The sequence below is a fragment of the Monodelphis domestica genome, chromosome 3 (assembly GCF_027887165.1).
Source record: "Monodelphis domestica isolate mMonDom1 chromosome 3, mMonDom1.pri, whole genome shotgun sequence".
NCBI lineage: Eukaryota > Metazoa > Chordata > Mammalia > Didelphimorphia > Didelphidae > Monodelphis > Monodelphis domestica.
The window spans coordinates 152,406,972-152,431,513 of record NC_077229.1 but is presented as its reverse complement, the minus strand read 5'-3'; the positions used below and the strand labels follow the sequence as shown (position 1 = coordinate 152,431,513).

The window sequence follows — 24,542 nt, the reverse complement described above, 5'->3', positions numbered from 1 at the left end:
ATAGAAAATGGCAAAATCACATAATATCACACATTATCAATGTAAAACTTTGAGAAATAAATATAAAAATCAAAACCATTAAATTAGAAAACAATAAGATATTAAATGTTTATAGAATAACTTATGAAACTAATTTTGCAGCCTACGTCAGTTGAATAAATTTTTATCTATATTTTTTAATCTGAGTATCAATGATTGGCTCACAATCAGGCAATTAATTACTGAATCCGGATACTGAAATCTGTATATGGATAATTTTAGTTTTGTATCATCACAGAGATGGAACTAATTCAGGAAAATTAAAAACATATGTTGATGGTAGCAGATGTACCAGGTCTGCTTGGCTCCATAGACCTTGCAGTTATGGTACAGCAGAAAATGTCACAACTATAGTAAAATAATGAGGATTTTAAAAATCACCCTTAGGAGTTCTTATTGATTTATAAAAACAGGCATATGTTTAAAGTTAACAATGATAAAGTTCACAGTTATCAATACCTTTGTGTTGTTTATATCTCTGTTAATGGAGGCAATATCCTCCAATTCTTTTGGCATTTAGATTTAAATTGAATGTCTAATTCTCATGCTCTATTTGGCCAAGCAGAATAGTTCAAATTTATAAATTTATATTTTATGTCCTTTGCTATATTTGAAAGTATTCCAAATGTCTGTATTTTTTTCATTTTTGTGCTTCTGTCCTTTCTCTTGACTTTTTTTATCATAAATTAATATACCACCTAATATAAAAATCTACTGTCTATATTTAAGTGTTCATAATTCAAAAAAGTTGAGCAAAACAAATTCAGGTCATACAAACACACATGTGTTTATATGAGTGTATATATTTATGTGTGTGTGTGTATATATATATATATATATATATATATATATATACACACACACTAAACATTTGATTCCATGACTAAGGAGATTTGTCTCTAAAAGGCCTAGAAAATTTCAACTTATTTTATTGGAAAGGACTCAGTGATCATAATTAATGAGTATCATTCATCCAGAACATAATACAATATTTCACTACCAAGGGGAAATGGAATAATTAATACCTTTGTATTAATCCAAAATTATTAAAATGTAATTTAAAACCACTTGACCATACTCTCATATGCTTTGCCACAAAATACAGACTGGATAAGTTTGAAGCTCTCACAAGTTTCTGACCACAGTAATTTATGATTTTACATCATCTGGGCTATACTTGCATAATGCACTATTTTTGAGATTGGCATAAAAGTATTCCCACAGGGCACATTAGATTCAAGCTGCTAACTTGCTAGACTGTGAAGAAAGCCAAGAATACCAATTCAGTCTGCCAGAAAATTAAATTCAGTATAGGATCTCTCTTGACCTATTCTACAACTGTATCCCACATTTGTTTCTAGGCTCTTTATTCAGCTATATTTCTTCCCGTCTTCTCATTATTACAATGCTAGAGACATCATGTCACCAGTAGGGAAAATACCCAATATTTATATTATTATCTCTGTCTTCTCACTGTCCTTCTCCAAAATATTTGGAAGGACATTATACCAGAAATGGGTTTGTTTGGAATAAATATCTCAATAGGACCAAGAGAGTCTTTTTTTAAGATCCATAGTGTTAACTCACCCCAGTAGGATGTAAGCTCTTTGAAATCAAATATATAAATACATATGTAAGCATGCATGTGTGCATTTAAACTAGAGTGTGTCTATTTATACATATGTATATATCTATAGTGCTTAGCAAAATGCCTTACTTAATAAATGCTTCTTGAAATACTATCCACATTAGAGTAAACCAGAAGTTCCAAACTCCAGGCTGCATTGTGGTTGCTAATACATCCTAATGACATCCAAAGTAGGTTAAATATAATTGAGACATAATTAACAAAATACAATTTAAAAATATAGTGGAATATTGATGACCCTAATTTATAGATTTCTCAGTCAATATATGGAAAATCTTTGTGTATATCTGTATGTATATATCCTGCCTCCTTTCTATTTGACTTTGATATCACTGGAGTAGATTCAGCAATGGGTGTTTTAAAAGTATTAGATAGAGGATCATATAAAGAGAACAAGATGACAATTTTGGGCTCATAGAAGCAAAGATCAAGATGTTGAAAAGACTTAAAGTGTTATTTGTTAGAGATCTTTCATTTTAGAGATGGAGGATTTAAGATGCGGAGGAGGTAAAATGACTTGGGAATGTAACACCACCAGTAACTAGATATGCATGCAGCTTCTCTGGTCCATCTTTTTATCACCATAACAAAATGAATAAGGGTGAATCCAATCAATAAAGGTATGTGGGGCAAATGTGGACTAAAATTTTATATTGGGATGAAATAAGAAATTATACCATTTTATGTGTATATTGTCTTACTATGAGCTCTGTTTGACTTTTTTCACTGAACTATCTCAGAAACTTACTTAGTCATGATGAAATTGAATCTTGGCTATTTCCTATTTATTTTTCTTCTTGAGAGATTTTTATAGGTTTGAGAAAAATGCTTTATTTTGAGAGGCTTATATTTTTGTTCCTAATACCATACCAAAGGATTAGACCAAATCATCTTTTTATATCTGCACTATATCTTCTTAATACCTGTAGGTTCAGTTTCTCCAAAATAATTATGGAATATATTATTGTTATTATTGAAAGTTAATTATGGTTTCAATGTTTAAAATATATATTAAATTTGTTATTTCTTTTGATGAAGAGATAACAGGTAAAAGATTAGGCAGCCATGGTATGTGGCTAGAATGTAAGTTCCATGAGGGCTGTGACCATAATTATTCTTACTGTCCAAGTAGCACCATGAACACAAAGAAAGTCCTTATTAACTTTTTGATTGAATTGAAAAATACGTTGATATCGTTGGCTCATTTTTGGTCAGCATTAGTGTAATTATCTGAATTACTTAAATATGATAAAGATTTTAGTAATTTTGCTAATGTATCTGAAAAGTCAATTTTAAAATACTGCTATTAAGATACTAATATCAAGATCAAGAATGAGAGAGATATAGGAAATTAATGACTTTGCTAGAATTATATCAGCAAAAGTTTGATGATAGTTCAGAATAATTTGATCATTTTTCTTATTCCTTAAATACTTTTGAAGGAAAAATTCAAACAAATAAGGAAGGGCAGGTCACATATCTTGTATGTTGTATATTTTTGTGTCTTTTGATATTACCAGTAAGAATCACCCCAAAATACATATAATTATGAAAAATGCCCTATCTCTATATAGCCAATGCCACACTGTTCCACCATTTATTCCTCTTCTGTCCTTCCTAAAAGCACACAGGTTAATAATATGTGTCCATTTTGTGCACAGCAAGAGAACCATATGCTTCATAAACACACATACAAGTGAAGCATCTTATTACAAAATTGGATGAAAATGGTCCAAAATAATCACAAATAAGATAAAAGTGTCAAAGATGTTATATAATTTCTTTATATCCCAAAAGGAGCAGGGGCTTGCTCTGGCACTATTTTGGAGGGAGTAAAAAATGACAGTGAGTAGTAGGTTTTCTGTATTACACTGGAGCTCCATCACCACTTTTAAGTCCATGCACTTCTCCCCCTTATTTTTACAGGTACTAAAATCCAATCAAAAGCTGTCGAATACCTTTAACATGATACACTACTTTAACCAAAATGGAAATGTAGAATTAGGGAGAAAGCATAAAATCAATCAGCATTTTGAGAAGAATACAGGATATAATATGAAAGAGGATATGTTTTCTGTCATTTTGTTGTAATTAGGAGAACAAAATGAAAAGGGCCATTCCTCTTATCAATAGAACAATAATCTTTGAGCCTCATTTGGGGAAACTGGTCAATGTAATGACAATATTTAGATTTAGTCTTATAATAATCAGTTGGTATTTCAGATATAAAACTCAATGTAATAGTACACCTTATCTCCCTTGCACTCAAATTTACAAACTGTATAATGCTGAGTAATGGCAGTATGTTTTCGTAAGCGAGGTGATTGTAACAACCAGTTAAAAAATAGGAATTAAAATAATAATGTGTTGAATCATAAAAAGAGGAATCAAATATTCAAAGAAAAAAACTATATCAGACTAGAGAAAGCAAAATCTGACTCAATTTATCAAGAGCAATATTTCCCCTTATTAATAGAAGCTGACATTTACATAGTGTTTTATGCTTTATACAGTGTTTTTTACATTTTATTTCCTTAACCAACCTGTGATTTGGGTAAATGTAAATATTATTAATACAATTTTAAGAATGAGGGAAATAAGTTTTGAAGATATTCAATAACTCATCAAAGGCTATATAATTAGGCTGATGAAAGACAAGTTGAAATGTAAAACTTTCTCCTAACATATGCTTCTTTCTATATAGGTATTCTATGTATCGCTAAAGCTATTTTTCAAAAAACTTCCTTAAAACAAAAATATTAAAACTGTAACTCCAAGTCATAATCAGTCCTCAAAGCCTTGCCCTAGAAAGCTTAGTGTAAAGGTCTAAGCATTTTCCCCTATCGGAAATTGCTCTGTCTAGTGTGTAGTTCTATATGACATAACACATAGAGCTCTAAATATAATGCTAACTTGGATGACCCTGGCTAGAATTCTTATTGACATTAAAGATATACTGCTATTAAAAAAGAAAAAAATTTCAGTGATTAAATATTATCATAAAAGTACAAGATGGCTAAAAATGTGTATTTAAATCCTGCTAAATGTTCTCTTCTTCATAGTTTTCAGGAACATTCTAATGGTTGGGGCTTTGACTTCTTCCTTGGATGAATAAATAGGTTAAAGAGCAAGCAATATTAAATAAAAATATTGAAGAATATTGCTTTGATAAATTTGTGTAGACATGATGAATTGGTATAATGAAGCAAAATAATTTGTTCAATGAGATTGAATAGACATTATATATGTATATATATACATTTAAATGAATATGTTATGAATATAATATGGTAATATTTTAAAAGAAATCATTTTTGATATATACATGCATATATATGAAAACCACAAACTCTTAAGTAAATAATTAGATAATATTGACAAAATATACATTATTCCAAACAATCTATAGTACTAATGTACTTAAAATGACCTTTCATATTAAATCCATATATATGGTTTACCTTTTAAAACCCTATAATAAAGAAACATGAGTATTATTCACTAGAATATTCTATTGTTCTGTGTGGTTTAAAATATTCTTCATATTTAATTTGTTATTCAGTCATTTCAGTCCTATTCAACTCTTCATGACTCCATTTGAGGTTTTCTTGGTAAAGATACTGAATTGGTTTACCAATTTCTTTCTTCAGTTTACTTTGCAAATGGGCAAACTGAGGCAAGTAGGAATAGGTGCCTTTCCTGGTGTCATATAGGTAGTAAGAGTCTGATATCAGGGCTTTCTGACTCCAGGACTAGCACTCTAGCTGTTGTGCTACCTAGCTGCCTATAATTGTATGTAAAGCATAAAGTAATATATCAGTTTGGATTTTTGTGTATGTTTCAGACGTATTTGGAATGCCAAATTTAGAAAGAATACAATTTCTGCTTTATAATTTCCATGAATAATCCACAGGACAATTAGCCTTTGCTGATTTTCTTACCTAAATTTTTGTCCTTTCTAGTACTTCCACCATGAAAGGCTACAAGCAGTACACATATAAGAAATTAGAAATAGAATAGAATCAGAATATTAGAATAGAATTGAATAAAATAGTTATTTAGGAGTATGTTATTAGTTTAATATTTTGATTATAGGGGTCAGTGGAGATGCTATTATAATTCATTATGTATACAAAATATAACAACAATAATGATTTCAATATTTTAAATGATCTTCCATACCTTTCTATTGCCTTTAGCAGAGATGAGACATGCAAGAAATTGCTTCATTAAAATTAATATGCCAATGTCCTCAGTACCTCTACTATTAGTTAATCCTAAGAATATTGTTCAAAAGGCAGGCAATTCTGTTATGCAGCGAGAGATAAGGCAAGCTAGGAAGTATAAAGCATAATCAGGGAAGACAAGGAGATGTGAGCAACTCTAAAATGTAAGGCAATCTTAGTCTGAAAGCAGCATGTTTGTATTCATGTCAGGTGGGCCATTTGAGTGTGTATATGTGTGTGTGTGTGTGTGTGTGTGTGTGTGTGACCAAATATATAGGGTAGGGGAAAGGATTTCTGGAAATGATCAAAGATAATTGAGCTCTTGAATAACTAAGACAATACATATACATTCTATTAACTGGCACGTATCTATTTTACATTTTGCACAGCATTTTCTCCATCATTTCAGCTGCTTTTCACAACCACCCTGTATGGTAAGTGTGTTGAACACTATCATGCCCATTTTACAGATGAGGAAAACAAGGCTGAAGAAAAATTATATGACTTGTACTAGGTAACACAACTAATATGTGTCAGAGGTGGGATTTGAATACAGGCTCTTTTACCAAGATCAATACTTCTTAGCAGGGCACACTGCCTTCCCCTAGATTGGAATTTATAGGGCATTGGATACTCACACTGAAATAAATTAATGAAAGCTCTTTGCTCTGTCCTATTTTGTTTGGGAGTTGGTGTTTATGAAAGAACTATATGGTGATGCCTATATGGTACAACGTAAAATTGCAGTTTAGGAATTATTTGCTCTCTATGTTTTTAATTTTATATTACATTTATACATAATTTTATCAAAGAGAATGAATCTTTTTGTTTTGTGACTTTGCATTGTGTAGAATCAGTTAAAGTTAAAGCATTATGGTTACTAGAGTCAAAAGAGTACCTTAGCCCCGGTAACAGAATTTGAGGGAATATGGTTACATTTCCTTCCATTAAACTACTCAGAGAGAACGCTTCATTCAGAGATGAAGGCTGCTATAGATGATAAAAAGCTATCCACAGAGTACTTTCTGTAGCTGATCTTAACAAGCAGAAAATGCTACAAATCTATTACTGCCAACAAATCTGAAAGAGTTAATCTGAGAGAGTCTCATTGGGAGAAAATTCACACAGTAAACTTATCCACTGTGGAATTCTTTTGCACAAACCAAGTCAAAAAGCCATATATTAATATGTAATATAGATTGTTTGCTATCTACATCAATGAATCAAATCCTGGAATTTAAGAACTATTTAAGCCCTAAATCATTTGGAAGGCTAAATAGAATTTTATGTACACAAAGAGTTAAATTTATCTGCAAATCTGATCTATATACATTTCTTATACAGTAGGTGCTGCAGCCTGAGTATACCTACGGTGTACTATTCTACTACCTTCTGTGCGATACCTATTTATTCTTTAGAGACAGTAGTGTTCCATTATTCATAACCACACTTCTTTTCTTCTTCTTTGTAGCAGTCCACACCTATCTATGGACAAGGGAAACAGTTAGATTGCACAGAGTGGCTTAGAAGAGAGCATGCTCAGTCCTGCACATGGCTAGGAAAGCCTCTGACCCTTGATCCCAGCTTCCCCCAGGTTAGGCGGGAAAAACAGGTTTCTTTGTGTTCACCTGGCTAAGATAAGCCACACCTATACCTTGTCGTTAACCAATGATAATCATCCCTATGTATTGTTTATATTTGCATATCAAAGAGATTAAAAGGGGAGCCAGAGCAATCTCCGCCCTCTCTCTCTTAGATCTTAGCTTTCACCGATGTCTGTATTTGCTGGAGCTTGGCCTCGGGCCAAGCTCCATCTTTAATTCCTTTCCTTCTCTATCTCTCTCACCTGGGACCTGGCCTTCGGCCAGGCACTTTCTTTTCTTTATCATGTCTCCGACCTGTGTGGTATTAAATTGGGATCTTTGGACGGGAATTAGCCTTTCTGAGAAGTCCTCTGATCAGAGATCTGCTATGGCTCCATTTTAATCAATACGGCCTGGTTTCTGACTCATTTCTGCCATCTCATATCTATAATTTGGCTCCACCACGCCCATCGCGGTATCATAAACTTCTATCCTTTCTCTATCTTTCTACCTTGTGGCTTCTTGCGGGCTGAGAGGCCACATTTCTTCTTCTTTCTTCTTTCTTCTTTCTTTCTTTCTTCTTCTTCTTCTTCTTCTTCTTCTTCTTCTTCTTCTTCTTCTTCTTCTTCTTCTTCTTCTTCTTCTTCTTCTTCTTCTTCTTCTTCTTCTTCTTCTTCTTCTTCTTCTTCTTCTTCTTCTTCTTCTTCTTCTTCTTCTTCTTCTTCTTCTTTCTTTCTTTCTTTCCTTTCTTCTTCTTCTCCTCCTTTTTTCTTTCTCCGTCTCCTTCATCTTCTCCTTTTTTCTTTCTCCATCTCCTTCATCTTCTCCTTTTTTCTTTCTACATCTTTCATCTTCTCCTTTTTTCTTTCTCCATCTCTTTCATCTTCTCCTTTTTTCTTTCTCCATCTCCTTCATCTTCTCCTTTTTTCTTTCTACATCTTTCATCTTCTCCTTTTTTCTTTCTCCATCTCTTTCATCTTCTCCTTTTTTTCTTTCTCCATCTCTTTCATCTTCTCCTCCTCCTCTTCCTCCTCCTCTTCCTCCTCCTCCTCCTCCTCTTCCTCCTCCTCCTCCTCGTTCTTCTCCTTCTTCTTCTTCTTCTTCTTCTTCTTCTTCTTCTTCTTCTTCTTCTTCTTCTTCTTCTTCTTCTTCTTCTTCTTCTTCTTCTTCTTCTTCTTCTTCCTCTTCTACTATGACTACGACTACGACTATGATGACTACTACTACTCTGATGATGATGACTACTACTACTACAAACTAGAATATTGACCTTAAAAAAACAAGTATTTGTTTTAGCAGAAGCTGAGGATCATTAAAATAATGTTGCACTTTCAATCTGTCAATTAAATAGATCTACTCTATACCAGGAACTTTGCTAAGTACATGAAAATCAGCTACTCTCATCTCCTCCTTAACTCAGAGCCCAATACATTGATTTATATTGCTTTTTCCAGGAATACAAACATTGACACAAATAGTGCAAACATACATAATCCATGTTATCTGTTTAACAGTTTGAAAAATGTATTTTTGAACTGATTTATTGATGGATAAATATTAATTTTGCAGTTAATTGAGTGTTTTCTTTGCAATATATTCAGAATATCTTCATTTTAGTTTTCACTTTTAGATTGTGAACAAACCACTATGAAAACATAAATTTCTCGGATTTGTATTTTTTTTAGTAAGCCTTTACTTTATTTTTACTAAGGAATTGAAGTCCATATTCACCTGGAACTTCTCAAAGTCCTTTGTGGTTTGTAATAGACAGGCTAACATGACCATTTTATAGGTGATCTTTTTAGATGGGACAAAAAGGCAGTATATATGGTGGAAAAAGACCCAAACTAGGAGGTTAGGGACTCAGTTTCTAGTACCAACTGTAACCTTAAAATTTCTTAGACTTATGAATGTTGGAAATTTCCCCATTGGGAAATTTCATACTGGAAAAAATTTCCTACTGATAGTAAGAACCCCCTTGGCACGGGAGGATCCTTCTCCTCCCTACCTAAGACTACTTTAGGACAGAAACCTTTTGCTAAACAATGGAAAGGGCTTTGACCTATGCTTAAGCATAGAACAGGAAGTTCTTTGAGTCATGATTGATTTTAGAATTGATATAATCTCCACTCTACTCAGAGTAAAAGGATTTAGGAAGGGCTGCAGCAAAGGATCAAGATTTAATTATTTGAGAATATGACCTTCAACAGACATGTGCAAAGGGGCAGACCTCTGGGTGGTCCTGGGTTAAGCTAGAGCCACCACTGGCACAGGGAAGACATGGACAGTGATTGGTAGATGTGAGAACTGAGGGGAGGGACCTTAGATGGTTTCCTTAAAGATAGGGAGGTGTGAGGACTGGGGGGGTTCGAGAGGTTTTGCTCTGAGAGGTTGTGCTCTGAGAAGTCTTGCTCTGAAGGAGGCTGGAGGTGGAGGCCCCTGAGACTGTTTCTCCATTTTGGTCACATGAGTGATAGGGACTGATCTCTTTTCTTTGCCTAAGCTATCTAAGGGCTTGAGCCTTTTGGCCCAGCCTAAACAGAGGGGGTATTTAAGCCCTATTCCCTTCTCTCCCCTTTCTCTCTCTCTCTCTCTCTCTCTCTCTCTCTCTCTCTCTCTCTCTCTCTCTCTCTCTAATACCTTTCTTCCTCCTGTTTGTAATTAAAACTCCATAAAAGGTTGACTGCTGACTTAAGTTTTCATTTAGGAATTACATAGCTGAATTCCTTGGCGACCTTAAATTAATATATATCAGTTTTTAAAGTGATTTCCTTGTCACACAACAATGGGGAATCTATGTCATCTCTGAGATTTATTGCTTTTTTATTTGGAAAGCAGGAAAAATATCACTTGCATGTTCAAAAGATATTAAGAAAATGTGTTATAACCAGATTTAGAAGTGCAAATAATCTATTTATTTATTATTCTATCACTTTGTCTTATACTTAATCCCTGTTGGCAATAGGCATGAAGTATAATACTAGGTACATGACAAGTGCTCAATAACTGATGGTGTACTTTTTTTAACATGTGCATCTAAAAATGTCACCATATATATGCTATTGAAAATAACAAAACTATCAAATTAAATAATTAAAGCTATTAATAGTAATGATAAACATGATTGAAGCATATTATATTTTCAAATTAAAGTGTATATAATTCTTACTAAGAATAATCTTTTAAAAGTTTTTGAGATAGTTATGCTGTCATTGTTAAATTTGTACTTGATAATGAAACTTTTATTTTTACATTTTTTATTTTACACTTGTTCATAGTCACATAGATACTTAGTGTCAAAAGCAGTTTTGAAACAATTTTTCCTGACTTCAAGATGAGCAATCTATTACACCATGTTGCCTCTCAGTCATGAAAATTGTTGACCAACACTATAGACCTAAATATCTTAATATATCAATTTGCTACCAGTTAATTTTATTTGTATTTCTAACAACAATAAAAGCAATAGAATTTCTCACTTAACATTGTATTTAAAGATTTACAGATCCCTTTTCTCACAGCAATCCTGTGAGGTAGAGGTAGATTTCCAATGCTAAAATTCTTTTATGGTATGAAAAATCAAAGAACTTAGTTCTTTTAAGATAATAGGAGCATGGTTTAGAAGTCAATTACTTTCCTGCTTTCCTTTGATAAGGAATCAAATTCAAGGGAAAATTTCTAAAGATATATTTAGAAAAATACCTTGTGGTGAAAGTGAATCATTCATTTTTTCTTTTGTTCCTAGATTCATATAGAAAAGAAATAAATACTACATCTCTCTACAAATGATGAAGAAAAATTAAAAAAGCTTTTTCTTAGAAATTCTAATAAAGCCAATCATTCAAATTCTAAAAATATTTTACAGAATATTAATGCTTTTTACTATTAAATATACTGTCAAAAAACAAACTATATCATAACCAAATACCAAAAATATAAATATTCTTAACAAAAATTTGACTTGTAAAAAATCATCAAACTTTCTTATTACTGAATAAACACCCAGAATTAAGTAAAATGCCAAATAGGAACCATAATTTAAAGCAGTTTATGATATAATAGATACATATAATTAATCTAGGTACAAAATTATTTTTCTAGATGAAGAGATCTTTAAAAACCACTAAAAATTATAAATGAAAACCCTTAAAAGTTCAATCTTCAAAAGTGAATTATAATAATTACAGTTTATGTAGACAGGAATTTTTCTAAAAGTTACCCAAATTCTTCCATAAAAAATTTTCATTAAAAATTTCTTTATTGATATAAAAATGACCATGAGTTCTGAAAGTTCTATTAAGAGAAAGAAAGAGCTGGAATGTCCTATGAAACCTAGACTTTTTTCTTAACTGTTTTAGTTTAGATAAATTTTATTATCAGGAAATTGACCATTAGATTTTTCATGTATTTCATCACTAAAACCTCCCAAAGACTATGTTTCAGCACCAGAGTATTACCCCTACTGTTACCTCCAACCGATGTGATTAAATCAATGAAGGACAAGTCTAGTGTGTTAATTCCTTACTATAGGTCTGAGAAGTAATTAATTTATAATTCATAATTTTAGACATTTCCTTGGAGCTGTTAGTGTTTAAGAATAGATCAGATAGGATAAGAACTCGGGGCTTCTTGAATCCAAGGCTATACACTGGATTCTATTAACTACACCATGTTGTGTTTTCCAAAGTAATGAAGTTAAGGGTTAATAGCTAAGTGTAAATAAATAGGAAAGTTTATTAATAATTAAGGAACTATTTAAAATGATTCTTAGGAACTTGCAAAAGATGAAAAGAGAGAAATGAAGCTTTATTATTTTGAATTTTTTCATTATGAAAATAGATATTCAATTATTTATAAACATCTACCTTCATGTGGGCATGCAATTAACTGTGGTGTTATAAAGTTTGTGACACATTTTCCATATATTATCTCGATTAAATCTTAGAAAAATACTCTGCAAAAATTTCATACTATCTAAATGTCTCCAAAATATTTTAGACATTTTTGTTTACAAATATCCCATTAAACCAATCTATTGATATATATATATATATAAAATCTATCTAAATTGGTTATTACTTATTATGTTTTCTGTAGAATTGGCATAGTCATATGATATTTTCTTCTATCTACACTTGATGTAATATAACCACATTCCCATTTTTTCTATCTATCTGTCTATCTATCTAAATCATCTATCATTTATCTATCTACATTTATTTATTTATTTTCATGTCTATGATTTCTTTATGTATTGGAACTGTAGTCGAGGAAATTCCCTCAAATAATGTAGGGTCACAACTATTAAGCAAGTTAGAATTTTAACCCTTACCTTCCATCTTGGAATCAAACTGTGTATTGGTTCCAAGGCAGAAGAGTGGTAAGCGACTTGCCCAGGGTCACACAGCTGGGAAGTATCTGAGGCCAAATTTGAATCTAGGACCTCCCATCTCTAGGCCTGGCTCTCAATCTATTGAGCCACCCAGCTGCCTCCAGTATCAAGATTTCTTGATGAAATATAGGCCATGACATCAACACATATTTTCTTTAAGAATTACAATGGATGATATTCCTTTATCTTCATCTATCTCATCTGTCATCTATTTTTTAACACCTCAGATTCCATCATGAGGCAACATAGGCCAATAGAAACAAGTATGGAATGATCCAAATATTTCAGAATTTAGAATCAGAAGACATAGATTCAAATTCTGATCCTTTTTCTGTTTAGTTGACATGACCCTTGATCAATTAATTAGGCTTTCTTATTTAATAAAATCATTCTAAGAAAAAAGTAATTAGTAAATGTTTAAATGTTTTATGATATCTATTCTTATTTTTACAACTCCAAAATTACTGTGAGCTAAAAAAAATAGTAGACAAGGTGCTGAGAGTTGTATAGATAAATATTGGAGGAAATTGATAATACGATTTGGAAAAAATGATATTCACTTTTATCTAGAGTTTTGAGAAGAAGTGTGAAAAGGGAGATAGGCTTAGAATCTATATGACCTAAACTCACTACTCCCTCTGATCCATGGTGCTTGTGGTCTTTAGTAAATTAATTAATCTCTAACCCCCTTATTCCCCAGTAACTATTTCAGGCAAAATTTTTTACATTGGCAAGAGATATTTCTTCTGAGAGAATATACCAATGAAAGGAATACTTTGATACATACATGTGTGTATATGTATATATATTTATATATACTCATTTTATAAATATATACATATGCATTTATATATAATTATATAGCATGCTGCAAGTAAAACATCTGCATTATAAACAATTTGAAAGATCTCTGGGTCTACACACACACACACACACACACACACACACACACACACACACACATTTACTTGTGGACTATCCTTTTTCTTGATTATGCCAAAGTATGGAATGAATTTCCCAATCAGAAAATCCAATTAAAAGTGAATATTTGTATAGCACTTAATACATGTAAAGAATGTTGTTAAATACTTGACAATTATTATCTCATTGATTTTCTCAACAACCCTAGGAGATGGATGATATTTTTACCTTTATTTTGCAGATGAAGAAACTGAGGCAGAGTGAAATTAAGTGATAAGCCAGGTTCATTTTAACCAATAATGGCCAAATACCAAATCTGAACTCAGGTCTTATTCCAAGTCCAATTATGCTATCTCTCCTGTGCTACCTTCCTCTTACAGCTACTATTATTCTTGTGAAAAGACAACTATTAGCTATTTTGCTAATATTTAAGTTAAAAGTATTTAAGTCAAATCCCTAGGAAATGGAGACAAAAACCAACAACTTTTTTTTCTTCTCTGAATCATCTAGATTTTGGTCTATGGGTTTGCTTTTCTAAAAACCACTAATACAATTTGCTATCTATATAATTCCTCTAATTGAAAAAAGGGTACTTTGAGTTAATATTAGTTTATTTCTTTTGTAGAAAGTTGACCTTTATTAGATTAAATATTTTCAAGATCTACTTTGAGTAGAATGCAATCTCCTTATTAGTAGAGAGATTATTCTTTTCATTTTTGTCCTTACTAAAGATCCTTTATTAAGGTTTATTGAGTTAAAATGAAGAAAAATTTTCCTTCTGAAAAACGAAACTTCTTCATTGACATGAAAGTTATTGCTTTCTTGACCTATAGAGTATTAGATAGAGGAAGATAGTTTTTCTTTATTTCAATTATCCTTAAAATATTTCCTTTGAAATAAGTTTCTTATAGTACAATCATAAATAATAGTTATGCAGCCTAGAAATTCCTATTGAGCAGTAATAGAAGAGAAATATAAACAATCTAATTGGAAATACTGCAGTTTTTGAAAGGATTAGAGAATATTTAACATCTTTATCAATGAGTATAATAATAAATGTAAATTGCTTTCTTTTTGAAGAGTTTAAAGATGTATCCAAATTATCGCAAGGTATATGTACACAGTGGCTTTTAAATTACTGAAGAATACTCATTTCTAAAGAAGTTCAAATAAGAAATGTAATTTTGTAAAGAAAGTAAAGATTGTATTACAAAGACTATTAAAGTAGTTTGGCATAATAATGAGTATAATTAAATAGGAAATTTAAATAATCTTGGAAGTTATATTGAGGATGAGTCTAAATGCTTAAATGATATTCAGTTTCATCTATTTACAACTTCTCAGATTTTAAAAAAAATCACCTTTTTGCAATTAACATAGAGAATCTAGCTTTCCATTTTCTCAATCTATATTTTTCTTTCCACTAATGACAATACTTTCTACCTGAACTGAAATGGGATCCTTTGATTTTTCTCAAATCCAACAGCAGTTAATTCAGGCAGCAACAAAATTTATTTTTCTGATTTTCCATATAGCCTGAAGTCATTTCACATCAGAAAAAATTTATTCTTTTTCAACTCCAATTCCAAAAAATCATTGGTTTTAAGTTAGGCCACAAAATACTAAAAACTTTCTAAACTACCCCATTATCTCCTCCCATCAGATCCACAAATAAATTACATTTTGAACTATGATCTCTTCCATCATTAAAACCTTTTTCTGACACAAAAACAAACCAAAATATCTAACAATTAAAAAAAAAACTGAAATGTTGAACTATCTATGTGTTTGGATGGAAAGAAAAACATATTGGGAACAGAATAAATAATCAAAAGAACATAGATTAGAATGTCTAGGAATAATATCATCTCAAAAAGTTTATTGTAAAGGAGATGGAAGGAAGATGTTATTTCAAATATATATGGATAGAAACGAGCTTCTTAGATATTTCTATATGATTTGCAATGGGCTTACAGAAATATTTTTGTTTCCTTCTTAGTTCTCATTCTGCTTTAAAATAGTACATAGCTTATATAGAATATCTATGCATGACACATGAATGTAACATGCATAAATTACACATTATCCTTTATTATAGACTGTACTCAAAATAAATATTTTTCTAATAAAATGTCAAATATATTTATGATTTGGGAAATGAATTCCTGACTAGAAATTTGTTCAATTAATCTTCTATGGATGTATCCATTGGTAAGTTTGTACACACATTATATGCTTCTGTGTGGCACTATTCTAATTTTCTATATTATCTGCATAATTTCAGTGAAAGAACAATACAATTTTTATATCTGTTTGCCATTCTTTTAGTATGATCATTTCTTAGAAGTTAAACTTAGGGTAATATGAACTATTTATCTATAATAAATCTATAATAAAATTCCCAAGCATCCATGAAGATGAGTTACAAAGGTAAAGAATTATAAAGTCAAGCAATGGTCAAAATAAAGGATTTTCTCCTCAATGCTATTAATATCTTTGAAGAAGAGGAAATTTGGATATAAAAATCAAATGTGTGTGAAAACTACCACCATGAATTACATTCTTTAATTTCCCAACTATGCCATATTTTGATGTGATCTTTGATTAGCTTTGATATAGCTGAAGAAAATCAGTTGCCTGTAATACACAATTCTGACACATATTTTTCAATGAGTAATGTCAAAACGTGTTCTGTGGACTGAACTTGCCTTAAAACATGACAATGCAGCAAATATTTAAGCCAGCATCAGTCTCCAAGTTGAAATGTTTTAGCATTACACTTAGAGAAATATCTGTTCACAATGAGCTATTTCAGTACTTCAAATGATTAATGGCCTTGAAAACCAGTTATAAACTTTTGAAAATTTGTTCTTATTTATCTTGCTCTCTTATCTACTGTCAAATATCTGGTAAGAAATCCTAAAATATCATTGATCTCTGATTAAGTTCACCCCCATAAATTCTTGCTATTCTCTTTTATAAGACCTTAGTAAGTGTACCCTTTCTTCAACTTCCTCCATCTCAGATCTCTTTTATGATTTTGATTTTTAATTATGGTTTTGGCTAAAAACTAAATGGGCACAAGTAAAATAACATCCAATACCTCTATGAGTAACAACTGCAAGTTCTTTAGTTCTTTCTATCTGCTCAGCATTTCTTGGTCTTCTCCTTGTACTTTGTGTATCTGCTTGATGAAGAGAGAGCCCGTCCTTGGATGTGTTGGGGTCCAGACCTGAATTTATGAGGCTTGTCAGTTGCACTCGCTGTTCCTCAGAAAGTCTAGGGGTGGTGACAGCTGTCACACTGGATGCAGTAACATCTGCAGATGTGCTAGCAACAGCAATAGCATCAGTGGCAGTCGCAATATGCTCCTCTAACTCACCAGTGGAGGAAGTGTGGGTCAATGTAGAAGAACCTGTGGGACACAGTAGCACTAGATGCTAACTTTTTCTTTTAAAGTTCTTTTTAAAAAATTTCTGATCAGTTTAAAAGATTAAATCTCCTTCCATTACCTTAAGGACAACCAAAGTGGAGAGGCAAAACAATGGCACTTTATTAAAATGCACAAATAATCAGAATTGTTAAGTTGTTAGTAGACTCATGGATATTACACAGATATACACCGCATTTTAATTACTAAACAGAAAAAAATGAAAATATATTTTTTTTTAATTTTTAAAATTAGCCCTAAATTTCCCCCCCATTCTTTGCCAAAAAAACTGTTTTAGTAACCAGCACCTGTCAAAGATATAATTTTGCCAGGAAAAACAATCATGAAACCACATTTTTCTCAAAATATGTTTTGAAAACCCCATGTATCTCCTTAATTACTGGGAAAATGCTATTATATATATATATATGTACATATACATATATATATATAAATTTGTTTGTTAAAAAGGGAAAACATGAAGAGAACATGGGGAAAAAGTATATAGTAAATACACTTTGAAATAACTATCCTTTATAAATAGTTGAAAAGCAATTGTCATAAAGTGGAAAGAAATATGAGCTGGGAATCAGACAACTTTATCTTAAGTTCTGGTAATGACATGAACTTACTCTGAATATTTGTTGTCACATAATTCTCACTGATCCAAAATACTATAAGACTGGGATTCTTAGGGTCTATAAACTATTTTTCTTCTTTTTAATATTTTGATGTAGTTGTATTTCAACATAATTCACTTCCTTTGTACGCATTTATATTTTTTTCATGTTTTTAAAGACATTATTCTCAGAAAGTGTTTATAGGCTTTACCAGGCTATCAAATGGTCCAAAAACTAAAAACTTTTAAGAACCCCTGCTCTAATGATTACAATGTTCCAACACTGATAGAATCATTCGGGTAGACCTATATATATATATATATATATATATATATATATATATATATATATATATATATATATATATATATATAAACATCCTGGATCGTATCTATGTACATATTTAATGAATAGAATGAATACTGAGAAAAACTAAATGTTGTGGGAATAAAGATTTTTGAACTTAGTGGAATTTTCATTCAATGAGTTAAATAAAAATGCAACCACAACAAATACATTTGAGAAGACATGGATAAAAGTTAAACAAGAGAGGAAGGTATAAATAGGATGTGTTTAAAATCTTTGGAAGGGATATCCACATCATTAGGATTCCAGATCCATAAAAACAAACAAACAAACAAAAAAAAAACCTTTTCATTCAAGAATATCATTTAATTGGTCATTTTGGAAGTGTTTGGTCAAACAAACTATTCAATTTTTCCATTAAGAAACATGAATCTATTCATGCTCTGAAACCAATAATAAGTCATTATTGGCCATTCTAGAAGTTTCATTGGCTCAATTGGATTGTTAATAAATTGTCAGGAAACTTCCAGCTGATTCGTATTCATTCCAAATTGCCCAAGTAGGAAACTATGACCCACATGCCTAATCTTTTTAAGATTTCAATATAATTTTTAACTTTAATTCATGGGATAAAAGCTAGGATTTTCTTTTCTCCTTTCCCCTCCCCCTTATTTAATCTGTTAGAAACTGCCCTTGACTGTGGATAATCAAATTCTTATGTAATGCAGAGAATTTAGTCTTTTAATAGAATCTTAAAACTGAGTGTGGATGTGTTTAAAATTATCTTGACAGCTAAAATGCTTAACAAGGAAAAACCATTATTGAATTTTCAACCTGAAGTCACTAATTAGAAACAATAGTTGGTTCAGAGACAGAAGACTTCTGAGTACAGTTTTTAAGCCAATGTTCGATGTTTTACATACCTGCCTTCTTAATAAACTGTCTTTTAAAATTCTATTCTCCTTGTGTAATTACATGTTTTAGACCAGGAGACATGAAGTATTCTAACCATTCAGTTTGAAGAAAAGAATTCTATATTAAAAAGTAGTATGCCAATATTCTGAAGATTTTTGTTTTATTCTGTGTCCTTGATGTACCTGTGTAATACAGAACTATCATGGAAGACATATGTGCCAAACCCTGAAAAGAGCATGAATTAAATTGTAAATAAATTTCACTTCTGAAAACTGTAATTTCTAAAGGATTGTAATGAAGTAAAAATGGTAGGATTGTTTGATATATAGATTTGGATTTAAAATAAAAAAGCCCTGGGTTCAAATACTGTCTCTGCTACTTAATAATTATATGATTACAAGCAAGTCATTAATCTCTCTGAATTTCCTCATCTCTAAAATGGGGATAATGTTATCTAGCTTTATCACAGAATGCCTGTGAGACTCATGGGTATCAATAAATGAGAGAAAGCATATAAAGCAGCTTACACATTTTAAAGAAGCATGTAAATATCCATCATTATTACACTACTAACATGACATAATATATGATGTCTTAAATCGACTAATACTCAAATGGATTTGTGACCTAATCAATTTGGATGTTTTCTCCAATGATACAGATTGTAACTGATCCATACCTACCCATCTTGTTCTATTTTTATCCATGTGCTCCCATTAGTTTGATCCTAAAAATTCACATGCAGGAGGACCCTCCTCATTTTTTCATGACATTGGGAATATACTAGAGTAGTACTGAGACTTTTTAATCCCTTATTCTTTAAATGTGACTATTCCATCTTCTTGATTATACATTTTCCTGATGAATTTCTTTATTCCTGTTGTTCCACTTATCTACTTTAAATTTAATTTAATACATTTATTTAAACAAAAAATTTAAATATTACATAGTTCTGAAGAATAATTCTATTTTATCAGTTTAAGGTAAATTTATAATAGCATTGGTCTCCTTCCTAGTCTTCCTGAAAAATACAAGATCCTTTTAATTAATTGTGCTTTAAGTTTATCTTTTGCTACAATAAGCTTAAGCGTTTATCCAAATTATATTGTGTATTTTTAGAATCAATTCCTTTATAGTTGTTTTTATTAACACTAGAAGTCTAAGCAGATTTTGTGGAAATGAGAAGTTAAATTTCTTTTCTCCAGTTTAACATACTGATTCTGAGAATTTTGACTGGCACTTATCTAATTAATATTGAGTATGTGTAAGCTTCTCTGAAATTCAGTGTCCTCATCTGTAAATAAGTGCATGGCACTAGATGATCCAACAAAGGGTACTTCTAGTTTGAAATAAATGTGGGATACTTATGTCTGAATATGTACCTCAATGAAATCATAGGTTCAGCTCAAATATACATGTGTATATTCACACACTTTTATTTATTTATATTTCTTTGGAGTAGATCTATGATTTCACTGGTATGAAAAACTCCCTCTACTTATACTAACAGGCAGCTGCTCTACATGACAACACTAGAGAATTTCCTAAAGGTGCACTAAGAATTTAAATGATTTGCTTAGGATCACATAATCATTATGTGTCAGAAGTGGAACTTGAACCCAGGTCTTCCAAGCTACCATTCTCCATAGAATTTGCTTAATATAACCTTGACAAATTGATCTAAATTCTGTCATGCTAGGATCTGATAGTGATAGCCCAGTGAATTGATCTTATATTTAAATATGATATGTAAGCCTTTAAATGATAGTTGCAAGAGAGATTAAAGAAGTGCTAAATAAATTATACTTGTCATTATTTCCCTCCCATGGGGACTTATCAATATCAACATTGCTGGGGAGGTAGAGAGATACTAAAAGATTTATAAGGCCTGGGAGTTTACATCTTAATTCAAATTGTGTCCAGGAAGAAGAAGCAATGGAACCTTGAAAATATATGACAAAATATGTCATTTTGTAAGGGAGATTACTGTGGCTTACAACAAAGCTGGTGGAACCTTAAAGTCTTCCTGACATAGTATCAGATGGCTGTTTTAATATACTCCAACCATCAGTGAGCTAACATAAGTAAAATGAACATCTATTTGGTTTTGGGCATTCCTGAGATCATTTGGATTATACCAGACACTTTAGAATATCTACCAATTTAAGACCCAGTAGACATACTGAGTTCTAAGGTCAGATTTATGTCTTAGTATTGTACTTTGGTTGAAACAATTAAATCCAACCATTTTGCCCCACAGTGGTTCAAAATTCTCCATGAATCTTTAAGCATAAATTATCAAAGGACTGGTGACAGAGGGAATTACCTTTCATCTTTAGCTGACACTACCAGAAAGGCATAGGGAAGTCTGCTACTAACCAAAATCCAATGTTCCAAATATCTAGGTAAGAATGGAACAGATTTCAGAATACTATGCATTGAAAAACCATAGAACTTTAGATTTGTAAAGAGTAGCAGAATTCAAGTCCAATTCACATAAAACGTATGCATCCCTTTTGCCTTTAATTCTGTTCAATAAGTAGTTCAGTGTTTTGCTCATATGTCTGTCTTTGAGCCAATCAATAACCTCATCATGCTTAAGTGCTTTTTACAATAGCTCATACCATCTTGTAACACTTTCCAAAGTGTGATTTCCTCATATTATTCTCAATAAAATAATGAAATTATTGAATAAAAAATAAGATGATAAGTTATATTAATGCACAACAACCATTGTTCAAAATGTGATATTAGACAATAAAAATTCCAAATGCAAACAATTTAAGAATGATTTGCTGAAGAATGGTTTCAAAACCATCTCGTTAAAAATTTTGGTATTTGAAGTTAGTTTCCCTCTCACCAAGAAAACACTACTATTCCAGGTTACTAGAATTTGGCCATCACACTAAGGAATGAATTTTATATAAGTGATTCCATTAGATTTAGATTATATTAGAATTAGAATTATTGTATATGAAATCTATGTGTGAGCAATACCAATTTAATCCAACTGATATGGCTAATATACGACAAGATTATTTTTCATGTAACTTATGGGGATCAATTTGATTACTGTATGGTCTTTGTCCATGCCTACGATTTCATGGATATATGGTATTTATCAGTGTAGAAATTCTTTCTACCAATGGAGATAAGTAACTATATAACAATGTATAATCTGGAATAGTTGTATCACTGAAAAGTTAAATGACTTGTCTAGTTACACAGACAGTATATATGAGAGGTAGAAAGTTAGATTTCCATGACTCTGACATGCTTTCTTTCTACTGTACCACACTACTCCGCTTTTCTGTCTTTAGTGTGTAATCTATGGTCATACTTTATTTAAAGTAGATGGCAATTCCATCATTTAATGGATATGCTGCACTTTAAATGAACAGCAATGTGAGAAGAGAATGAATCTAATACCTTTACAAAGCTTTCTCCACCATCTTGAAATCTAATCCTTGTGCAAATATATTTATATATTTGTATAAATGTATAGGTTTTATTGTGATTTTATTGTGGCTGTAAAGTATTTAGATATGTGTATCAATATACTTGCTTTTAATTCTTGATCGAAAAGTGAAACATTATTTGTTCAGTCCCAAGTTAATTGAAAGTTACATTTTTAAACTATGAGCATTATCCAGAAATAAAAATAAAATTCACATATTACAAAATGCAAATTCAAATGTAAGGAAGGTAAGTTTACATTCATATACATTCATTATTTATTTGAAATCAAATCAAATACAAAAGTATTAACAATCTAATCAAAATTAAATATTTCTAACATCAAATCAAATATCTTTTGAAGTAAGATATTTACAATTTTAACACATATGAAATTCGTTTTCTTAAAATTGGCAAGCACAACTTGTTGCAAAATAAAATTGAAACTAAAATGACTTATGCACAAAGCATGCTTATTTAAAATAAGATACAAAAATTATCATGCTTCAAAAAGTGAAATATGAAAAAAGACTATGAGGTACAAACTTGACTTTGAATTTAAATATTTGCAAGATTACAATAATTTGTCTGATGATGATAATGATGAAGCCTTTTCTTTTAAAGTTTGTCTATCTTTAGCAATACATTTTTATGTCATCAAAAATTAAAAACATACAACAATGGAAATCCACTTCTATCATGTTTCAACAGAAATCATGCATGTTGATTCAATCTGCAGTCAAAATACCATGAACAGGATTGCTTTTCTATTTTAAAAGTATAATTATTTATTTTTAGATGCCATAAAATTTCTAGAAATAATTATTTCCTTAGCTTTTCATATTAGTGTAAATTTGAGAGAGGTACTATATTGCTTTTATGAAAATGAAATATGGCTATAAAATGAATTATTACAAATGAATTTTAATCTGTAATGTAATTTTCTGATCCACAGAAAAGGAATATCAAAGATTATGTGCTAAAACAGACTGTAGAGATCATCCATTCCAAATCCCTCATTCACAGAAGAAAAAATTGAAATTAAATTTCTTGTTCATGGACATACAACTAATAAATGTCAGAGACAGAATTTGAACCTAGTTCTTCCTGACTCTAAATCAAGAACTCTAATCTATTATATCCATGCTATCCTATTGATGTGACAAAAGGTATTCATGTTATGAAAGTTAAGTATTGTTTCATTTATTTTAAACTTAATTCTTTTATTCAGATGAACAAAAAGTGTTTTTGACTTCTAAGGCAATCAGGCAGCAGCAGCATCAATAAGTCAACTGCTGAAATGTCTGCTGTCTTACAAACTTTAGATAAATTGTTTCAGGCCCACCTGAAGTACTCAAGTTACTTTGGGTAGAAATAAAGAAAAGCTCTTAGTTCAAGGTATACCAACAATTGATATTATCTTCATTTTAAAATACTTCGTATAATGTATTACTTCCTCATCCCCAAAGAAAAGAAATATGGATTAGACTTGGCGCAGAATGACAAAAACTTGAATAATGATCAGTAGTTAAAAAAAGGACAAGATAGACTTGATGTCAGTTGAAAGAAAGAAAGAAAGAAAGAAAGAAAGAAAGAAAGAAAGAAAGAAAGAAAGAAAGAAAGAAAGAAAGAAAGAAAGAAAGAAAGAAAGAAAGAAAGAAAGAAAGAAAGAAAGAAAAGAAGGAAGGAAGAAGGAAGGAAGGAAGGAAGGATGGAAGGAAGGAAGGAAGGATGGAAGGAAGGAAGGAAGGAAGGAAGGAAGGAAGGAAGGAAGGAAGGAAGGAAGGAAGGAAAGAAGGAAGGAAGGAAGGAAGGGAGGAAAGGAGGGAGGAAGGAAAGGAGGGAGGGAGGAAGGAAGGAAGGAAGGAAGGAAGGAAGGAAGGAAGGAAGGAAGGAAGGAAGGAAGGAAGGAAGGATGGAAGGAAGGAAGGAAGGAAGGAAGGAAGGAAGGAAGGAAGGATGGAAGGAAGGAAGGAAGGAAGGAAGGAAGGAAGGAAGGAAGGAAG

General features: G+C 31.3%; 1 protein-coding gene across 7 annotated transcripts in view; it reads right to left on the bottom strand.

The window, feature by feature from the left end:
* The window catches only part of CSMD3 (CUB and Sushi multiple domains 3), a 1,668,414-nt gene that overhangs the window by 1,025,822 nt on the left and 618,050 nt on the right, over nucleotides 1–24,542 (bottom strand). For 3 of the 7 annotated variants that reach the window (XM_016431868.2, XM_056823169.1, XM_056823168.1), the window contains exon 7: nucleotides 16,913–17,224. The exons of the other annotated variants lie outside the window; for them this stretch is intronic. In XM_016431868.2, the coding sequence (XP_016287354.2) occupies nucleotides 16,913–17,224 (312 nt within the window). The remainder of the gene's footprint in view (nucleotides 1–16,912; nucleotides 17,225–24,542) is intronic. 7 annotated transcript variants of the gene reach the window in all.